Genomic DNA, 10,279 nt, shown 5'->3' on the forward strand with positions numbered 1-10,279 from the left:
AATTTAAGAATTAATTAGAATGACGAGTTGTTTGGCAAATAGGTGAATATACTGGTCAAAACAGTATTTAATGCTAATTTGTTCTGAAGCAGGGAGAGAGGGGGAAAATTGGAGGGAGGACATGGAGAACATAATTAATGAATTAATGAATTTAGGTTTAATTGAATTAAATATGTAATTAATCCGGGCACTGAAGAATCTTATCTAAAGAATGCTACACTGCTTAATTAGAAATAGAACTGAGAAGCATGCCTTAGCTTTCAGGGGTTTATATTTCCTGGAGGGGGGGTTCAAATATTGGTTTTCAGGGGTTTATATTTCATGGAGGGGGGGGGGGGTTCAAATATTGGTTTTCAGGGGTTTATATTTCATGGAGGGGGGGGGGGTCGAAATATTGGCTTTCGGGGGTTTGTATTTCATGGAGGGGTCCAAACATTAGTTTTCAGGGGTTTATGGTTAATCAAGGTGTCCAAACGTTAGTTTTCAGGGGTTTATGGTTAATCAAGGTGTCCAAACGTTAGTTTTCAGGGGTTTATGTTTAATCAAGGTGTCCAAACGTTATTTTTCAGGGTTCAAACATTTGTTTTCAAGGGTTTTTATTTAATCAAGGTGTCCAAACATTTGTTTTTAACGGTTCAAACATATTGGTTTTAAAAAAAGCTAAGAAATTAGAACAAAAAATTGCTAAAAATCTGACATTTGTCGAAAATTGAAGACATTGATGGTTAAAGTTCCAGTGACCCAAGAGTAACGAAAGATGCAGGGAGTAACATGTAGAGAGTAACGTGAAGGAAATAAAATGTAGAACATTTAGGGTGTAACATGTAGAGAGTAACATGAAGGGAGTAACATGTAGAGAGTAACATATAGGGAGTAACATGTAGGGAATAACATGTAGAACATGTGGGGAGTAACATGTGTGGGGAGTAATATGTAGGGAGTAACATGTTGTGAGTAACATGTTGGGAATAACATGTAAGGAGTAACATCTAGGGAGTAACACGTATGGAGTAAAATGCTAGCAAAAAATATCTTTTATCCCCTGTCAACTTGGAAGGGGAGGGAGGGGGTGAATCTGGTTTAATTAATTGTCTGATATCCGTATAATCTAATCAATCTAGCGACCAACATAAGATCAGAATTAAATGCTACATAAATTAGAACGAGAACTTACAGAGCAAGGGTAATCTTAGGAATTTTTATAGTGCCAGGGTGTCCCAAAAATAATGGTTTTTACAGAATATTCCAGAATGCTTGGCAGTAAAGGAGTCCCCCCAAAACACGGTTTTTACATAAACTCTTCTAATGAAATGAAAGCAGGGTGTCCCAGCTATAAGGGTTGTTCAGAATATTAGAATACAGGGTGTCTAAAAATATGTATTTTCCATGAATCACAAAAAAAAAACATTTTAAATCAATTTTTTAAAACCTCGTTAATCAGAAAATGTTCATAGTTTTAGGAATTGTAGAACTGGAAATAGGTCCAATCATTCGCCTAGAGTTAAATGAAACTGTAAATACTTGCAAAAAGTTTAGTTAATCGTTTTGGTTCTTTTTTTTGCAGATATTTTCTCTCGCGGTCAAAATTTGGCATAAAGTAAAAAAAAGAAAAGGTTTTAAAAATTTTTTTTTTTCTATACATGTCAAATTTTGATCCTGAGAGAAAGTATGTGCAAACACGAACCGAAAACGAGCGTGTTAAAACGATCATTTTTTTGGTTCTTTTTTTGGGATAAAACTATTTCAAAATTGCAAACAGATTACAGTTTTGTTGGAAATTTTAATAAAAAAAACTGATAAAGTACACATACATACCAACAATTGTGTCCCATTTAAATGACAATTTTTATGTAAAATTTATACGCAACAAACACTCAAAACAACCTACCCTGGTTAGGCGGGTTCAAACTGATGCATAGTAAGTTGTGATTGCTTATTTGTAATATCTCATGCTTTTTAGTTGAATAAAAATATGAAAAAATGAACTCATTTAACATTTTATATCCCTAGATATGTTTATGTAAGAGATATACAAGAACTTGCTTTTAGTTTATTTTTGCAAGTGTACTCCGCAAAATTCTCATCGATTTTTGCGTAAAAAATTGCAACCTTTGTATCAATGTTAAGTGAGTTCACGTTGCGATTTTCTGTGCGCAGTCAAACCACATGGCGACATTTCAAAGCCTGCCACGACGTCCCAAAATTGAGGCTCAATTTGTCTAGTTGTGTGGTTGGTTGTGGCTGTGTTGATGTACATGAGCTGTAGTATATAGAGAGGTATAAGCGGGAAAAAGAAAATCCTTTTTAAAAAAAAATAATTTCTTTTATTCTTTTATTTGCGTTCCCCCTCTCCATATGGGCAGGCCTGTACAGTTCATGTCTATATTACACTCATGCTCGCTTTTAATGACTTCACTCTGTGGAACGTAGGCGTAACTTTCCCGCTAATATCTCAGAGCCTTCAGCCAATCAAAGACAAGCACTCGGCCCTCCGACCAATAGAAGCTCGGCGGCAGTAATTACGCGGTAAAATTGTGTGTGAGTGTCCGGGCTGCCAACCAGTTCGCTTACTAATGGGGCTCATTTAGCTTTAGTGTTAATATTAAGAGTGCGAGTCGGCAGGATTGGTCCCCGACCCGGTTCGACCGCCTGAATAGGCTGAGATTTCGACCCGACCCGACCGCCGCGGCGCGACTAGCTGCACCTACAACCAGTCTCTTTGCTCATTAACAAACATTAGTCTAGTTTTTGCCCTCAGATAGTTAGCATCTCTCTAACCATAGAGGTCATACAACCCCACAAACCGGTTTTCTAATCGGAAAAGTGAATCCTAGCCGCAGTGTGGACCGACCACCAGTTATGACCCTATCCAATATGTCGGTTTACCAAACAAAACAAAACAATAACCAGTCACCAGACATATTTACCTCAAAAGCAAAGCTCGGATTTTCAATAGATTCAATTGTCGGAGTCAAACGAGAAAGATCAAGATCTCCGACCTCTCCCTTGAGGTCACCAGTTAGAATAAAGAGGTCATGGTCCCCCCCGGCCTCCCCAACAGACTTTAGTTTAACCTCCCGTGAGTCGAGACCAAGATCAAGATCACCAATTCGACCTCGATCCGTTTCTCCTCCCCGACAAACTCTTTCTCCGTTGCTCCGCCCAATTCCAACTTCGATGGGGGGCGTACCCCAGTCCTACCTTGAACAGCTTGCATCTCTAAAAGCCCTCTATGAGGGTAAAAATCAAGGAATGCATTTACCCCCCACCCAACTTCTACCCCCAGCCTTTATGAACCAGGGGTTGCATGGTTTTCATAGACCCCCCACCCACCCCTTCCTCGGTCTCCCCCAACACCAACTACCCCCTCGGGAATATCCTCTACACCCCTGGTTTCTTAATAGACACAGATTTCCATTAGGTGAATTTATCTTATAAACTCTAACATTGTTTTATTGAATTAAAACATTGCTTTAATCAATATTAAACTCTAACATTTTTATTAAACTCTAACATTGTTTTATTAACTTCAAACATAGCTTTTTTGAATTCAAACATTGTTTTAGTTACTTCTAACATTGCTCTATTTTGTCTAATATTATTATATTAACTTCTAACATTATCTATAAACTTCTAACTTAATATAGCTTTATTGATTTCTAACATGGTTCTATAAATTTCTAAAAATATCTTGTTAACCTCTATTTGTAAATTATTAACTGCAATCTAACATTGTTTTCAGTAATTTATAACAAAATTTCATTAACTTCTAACTATTCTTTAATTAAAATCAAATGTGATAGTTTACTGTTTTATTGTATCCTAAAAATTGGCCTTTTATCGCAAAAAAATTCTTTGATAGAAAAAAGATTTCTGTTAAAGAAAACATAAAACTCTCAGTTAGCAAAAATGCAATTTTCCTTTTATGAGAATTAATGTTTTTGTAAAACTTATTTCCTTTGTCTAATTCTATTTCTGAACAAATAAATATAACAATCTTTTACAGGACTTCCATACAAAAATCAAAATCAATTTTATAATTGATTTTTAAGAAGAAAAAAGTAGTATAAACATAACACAAAGCCGCTAATGGTTTCTGGATTATGTTTGTAGTTCTTTAGTTTTTAAAATACTGAAATTACATAGTTTTCAACATGGTCTTAATTGGTGGGTTGAACTTGTTGGTAAACTCAAGCAAAATGAACAATAAAGATTCCGAATAGAGGACACTAGAGACCCCTACGCCGGGACACTAGAGACCTATTAGTGGTTTAATGAGAATTAAACTATACACTTCACTTCACTTGCAAATCTTTCTCACAGAGCACAATTTAGATTTTTAAATTTTAAAGTGTTTTCTGATTTTTGTATTCACATGTACTTCTCATGTACAGAGTACAGTGGGGGCCCATAATACTGTGGAAAAGGATGGATGACCCAAGTTATAATTTCAAATAGTCCAAAGAACATTTTATACAGCAATTGTACAGTGTACTCAGAGTCAGACCAATTTCACTTAATAAATCGGATTTCAAGTCACTAATGAAACCACATTTAATAAACAAAAGATTGCTTGGATGTCGTCTTTTTATTCCTGAGTTTATTGGTACAATTTCTGGGTTTAGCTTGCCCCAAGTTATTGTTGTATCGTGTATAGCCTATAAATCAATTTTGAAATTTAGTTAGTTGTAATAACTGCATAACACTGTGTTTTTAATGTTAGAAAAACCAGTTTGTTTTGACCCCCCCCCCCNGGCAGTATATTATTATAATTGAAAACCTATTTAGTGTGTTCCCGGGCAAGTTATTAGACCCTATTTATTTTTCAACATTTAGAGGGGGAACTTGGAAATATTTAAAAATTTAAATTTTCATGCATCCTGATTTTTTAGGGGTTTAACGATCTTTAAATAATATTAAAAAAGATTGAATTTTCGAAACTCGGTTTACGAAACATATCTCAGTGTCTAAAGTTTCGGTCCCTACAACATTGGTGTCGGTATAGGCAGAAAATAATTATTTTTACCACCTTATTTGGAATCCTAGTGTTCGTTTACACCAAACCAAGCAAAGGTTTAGAAAGACAGAGATGGGGTAAAATTATTTGGTTTGGTCTTTTTTCAGCATTTTTTAATTAATATTAAATATATTTTACCCTTTTCATAAAAATATGATATTAGAAGATTTAGGATTTATTGATCTATATGAACTTCAATTTTATGTGAATTCAATGCATTTTTGCAAAAATAAATCTAAAGAAAAATGTTTTTTTTTATTTAACATTTAACCATTCTAATTTTACACTTAAGTTTAGTTTGATTTTTGAATAACAAGCCATACGCGTTCAGGGCTTGTTTTCGTTGCATCAATGCCTGAACTAAATCTTAAGTTTTGGGATGAATAGCTAATTTTGAATGAATAGTTAAGTTAGGATGAATGGCTGATTACAGAGCAAGGAATGAATTAACATTTTGATTGAAGTTTTGATATTTACAATCAGCTTTTACAGAATTAGAACATAACACACAAAACAAGAAAAAAAGGGGGGAGGGCGGAATTTCAAAATATTTATGTCAACATGCTTCATCTCAAACTGAAATGAGTAGAAATCTATCTGATTTATCTTGGTTTAAAAAAAGAAAAAATGTGTTTTGCTGAGATTTCAATTTTGAAAATTTAACGTAAAAGAATAAAAAATTGGATCCCGTGACTAGGCAGGGTTTAAGTGTCATAATATCAGGCTTAAGTCCAAAAACAGGATTAATTGCCTGAAACATGCAACGGTTTGAAAAACAAAATCCGCCAAATTGAATGAATAAAAAATGGCGACCTCAGGATGTAAAATAAGAGTCATAATTTCCCGATTTGTTTTGCACGCCTAGTGTTTATTTTACAATGCTGGGCGGGAGGGGGGCAGGGGGGCATTAATTTTGGCGCGAACAAGTTGGAACAAATTAAATTCGTCCCGGATTATTACAAATACTTCACGCAATTTAGAGACCTTTCAACATGATAAATCACAAGTAAACATTAACGCCTCAGCCTGAAAAAAAAAACATTTTAAATAAGGGGTGTAAATGTTCTAACATCATATCTATGAGATAAAAAGTAACATGTGAAGTTTAAATTCAGCATGATATGCTTAAAAGGATAGAATGTATATGAGTTTTAAGACTAGAATTTATCGTATAAACATTTTAATCAAATTGAATTATTGCAAGGATGAAATCTTGATGTTAGAGTTCAAACATTTATCTGTAATTGGTATAGAAGGCTTTATTGAAAACAAGAAAAGGTTAAAATTGTTCAATTTTGAAAGTTTAATATAAAATTCTTGAATTCGATTATTTTTGATAAAATCTTGAGAAAAAATCGATTACGGGCCAGAGTGGAGTAATTTTAAGCAGAGCGGCGTTTTTGAGGCATTTTCTCGCCTATTTGCATGATTTTAAGGAAGATAAGAATCTTTTAGTCCGACGTGCTCTAAAATTACCAAGTATATGATTATGTTAAGTCTCCTGTAGTAATGCTACAATTTGACTCTATTTATCAGGCTTTTTAGACCCTTTTTTGGAACACTGCAGGGAAGTTTTGAAAAAAAAAATCTATTTTTTACATTTACAAACATTTATTTTTCACACCTAATCCCTATTTTGTGGATTTTTAGATATAATTTTATAAGAAGAATATTTTCCCTTTGTCTGTAAGTTCCATTATTAGCCCTGTACTCAAGACTAAACACTAGAGTTGTACCAGCAAACTGTATAATTTACGCCGGAGCAAAAATAAGGCCCGAAAACAAGGATAAAAAGCTGGATTTATAAAACGAAATCAACACGCAATCAACCGCTGCTTTATTCTTTACACATCAAATTTTATTTTTGTTTGAAAGTATTTTTTCCCGAAAAACTCTCTTTTAATTTTATGTACAGAATTCTTCTTAATCTTTATTTATGTACCTAACTCTCTCTAATCTATGTTTATGTATAGAACTCTCTTTATTCCAAGGTTTATGTACAGAACTTTATATAACCTATGCTTATGTACAGAACTCTCTCTAATCCTATATTATGCACATAACTCTCTATAATATATTTGTATGTACAGAACTCTCTCTATAATCTATTTTATGTTCAGAACTCTTTATAATCTATTTTTATCTACAGAACTCTCTCTATAATCGATGTTTGTGTACAGAACTCTCTCTATAATCTATGTTTATGTAAAGAACTCTCTCTATAATCTATGTTCATGTACAGAACTCTATCTAATCCTATATTTATGTACAGAACTATCTCTAATCTTTGTTTATTTACAGAACTCTCTCTATAATCTATGTTCATGTACAGAACTCTATCTAATCCTATATTTATGTACAGAAGTCTCTCTTTAATCTATGTTTATGTACAGAACTCTCTCTAACCCTATATTATGTGCAGGTCCACAGTTCCCTGAATTTCTTCTACCTTTCCGTAAACCTAAGAGAATAAGAACTGCATTCTCTCCCTCACAGCTTCTAAAATTAGAACAAGCTTTTGAGAAGAATCAATATGTCGTCGGTCAAGAGAGAAAAGAACTGGCCAAGTCATTAAACTTGTCAGAAACACAGGTAATAAAAAAAAAATCCAAGGGCTCAATCTTATACTTAATCCTAAGAATCGGCATTTTTTTATGAAACTTAAAAAAACAATTTTTTATTCGCGTTTTTAATAATAACTGGTGCTTTAAAAGTTATTTCCAGCGCGCATTCTCTTCATGATATTGATCTTAGACGCGCAGTGAGCACTAACCATGCATGTGCAATAAAACACGATTAGGTCTTAAATACGCTCTATTTTTCCATATTAATTAAGTTTTGAAAGTGTAGTTACTTAAAACTATTATGTCTTAAATGCTCACTAACTTTCTACAATGATTATGTCTTAAACGCGCAGTTACTGATAGTTATAGGCCTAAACGCGCACATTGAATTGGTTCTGACCTATCCCTTATCACGCACACGCACATAAGATAAACGCGCGGAGAGATAATTAGTTAAATTATTAAGATGTAAATTCCACCCCCCCTCGGCCCTGCTAACCACGTAGCTTGTTCAAAGTTAAACTCGGGGTTAAATACCTTAAACCTGAAAGGTTAATATTTCATTTCCCTTTCTCATATATCCCTTTGGTCATTTATTTTTTTATTAATAAATATAAATTGTTTTTAAATGATAAAGAAAAGATGAGAATTAGGATAAATGTTTCAAATTTTTTTCCTTATGAAGATAATTTAACAATTTAAAATTTAGCAGATTTTCAAGTTTCCATTGGTGGATTTTCATAAGATGATACTAAATATTGTTGTTTAGGTGAAAGTCTGGTTCCAGAATCGACGAACTAAGAACAAGCGTGAGCAGCAGGACGGTGACGGGAACAGGATTCCAGGGGAGGAGGGGGAGGAGCTGGATATCATCGAGTATGACGAGGAAGACGACTATGTGGATCATCATCAAGCCGAGCATCATCAGTAGAACGAGGATACACACAACACACCATTTATAAAAACCAGTTTCTAAAAAAGTTCTAAAAATCCTCGAACTCGCTATTGTTAGTGTACACTGTTCGCCAGGTTGAATCTAGAAAATCCGTGAGAAACCTAAATCCCCGGGTAAACTAGAGCGAGAGAACGCAGGATAAAATCATAAATTTCAACTGTTTGATTTGAGGGGAAAAGTTGGTTGAGAGATTACCCTGATTGAAAACAGTTTGAAGATTGGAAGATTAGGGTCGTGTTCAAGATTTCTCCGTAAAACTAGATCAAAACAATCCTAAAATGATGACTCTGGTTTGAAAATGATCTCCTACGGACGGAAAATTTGAAAATTACAAGAATTGGAATGATATCACGAACTATGCAAAGATTGAAATTGCAATAATATTTCTATTTGCAAAATTTGCAAAAAGTGTTGATTTGTGTTAACCGTCCAACCCCAACCAGGGAGGGGCATCATCATCAATAATCATCATTTTTCATATTTTTAATTGTGTGATTTTGTGATATATTTAAAATATTTATCGCGTGTGCCAAAGAAGTTTTTGTCGCTTCAATTTTTTTATTTAGAAATAATTTTTCTTATAGCTTTATACCGTGATCTTCACAAGTGCCATGCAAGAATAGCATATATGTGTTTTAGCATCTTTAAAAATTTTCCCAGTCACCGCATTTTCTTACGTCTGTTGCAAGTTTCGGTCGCCGACGATTGTTTGTGTTTCAAGCGATAATTCACACAGTGTGAAGTCTATATATTTCAATATTTTAACTGCTTTATGATTATTATCATTAGATACAATCATTATTATGATTATTGTTCTCTGCTTATATATGGTTATACTAATAAATAAAATTGTTTTTAATTATGTATCTAAATAATATTACTTAATAACTATTAAAAATGAGAAAAACTTACACTGAACTTATTTCAATGTCCCATGTAGACCTTTGCATAAATATACAATAAAGGCTACCATAAAGAAAAAATTGCTGTAAAAGATACATACACAGTTAATGTTCAGAGGTGCTAAGTAAATAAGAGGTTGCGTGAGTTTAGAAATTCACAAAAAATGCGACTTAAGAGACGACAATTGTACATTGTACAGGTGTCCGACCATGCAAAGATGGCAATGCTCGATTTACAATTGTATCCTTAATAGATTTGTCTGATCAAATAGGAATTAGATGTTTTTATTACTTTAAACTTTAAACTGAATAATTTTCATTTACGATTTCGCTGAAAAACTGACCTGCGTATCTCTTGCTTAAAAGAAGCAATGGAGAAATAAACAGAAAACGAAGGTACCTTCCACATCTTTTATCAGATTAAGGTTTCAAGGGTACCGCTGTAAATTGACCATTGCCATCTTTGCATGAAGGGTTACTTGAAATTAAGCTTTCAGTTCCTTTAAGATTTCATGTCGCACAATGTTCCACAGTGTAAAACTCTTCACTTATATCACATGTTTATTGAGACACCCTGTATGTCTATATAGCGCATTATAATAAAGATGATTGATTGATGGAGATCTATTTCAAATAGTTTGGATTGCAAGTACGGTCCATCAAATAAACCAATTTAGTCCAGGGTAATTTCGTCTTGAACTAACCTTGCAAATCCGCCGATAGATGGAGGAGTTGGCCGAAGGATGAAGAGGGGAAAGGGGGTGAAAGGTGAGGGGGAAAGGGGGGTGAAATGTGAGGAGGAAGGGGGCTGGGGAAAGGAGGAGGGGGAAGGGTTAGGGGA

At 34.0% G+C, this 10,279-nt stretch overlaps 1 protein-coding gene across 1 annotated transcript; it reads left to right on the forward strand.

Annotated features, from left to right (window-relative positions):
* Positions 1-2,730: 2,730 nt before the first annotated feature.
* Positions 2,731-9,400, forward strand: LOC111707700 (homeobox protein EMX1). The gene is made up of 3 exons (XM_023480839.1): positions 2,731-3,421; positions 7,440-7,609; positions 8,351-9,400. The coding sequence occupies exons 1-3, from the start codon at positions 2,860-2,862 to the stop codon at positions 8,510-8,512; spliced, it is 894 nt and encodes a 297-aa protein (XP_023336607.1). The 5' UTR covers positions 2,731-2,859; the 3' UTR covers positions 8,513-9,400.
* Positions 9,401-10,279: the final 879 nt, after the last annotated feature.

Source organism: Eurytemora carolleeae, unplaced genomic scaffold, assembly GCF_000591075.1.
Source record: "Eurytemora carolleeae unplaced genomic scaffold, Eaff_2.0 scaffold796, whole genome shotgun sequence".
NCBI lineage: Eukaryota > Metazoa > Arthropoda > Copepoda > Calanoida > Temoridae > Eurytemora > Eurytemora carolleeae.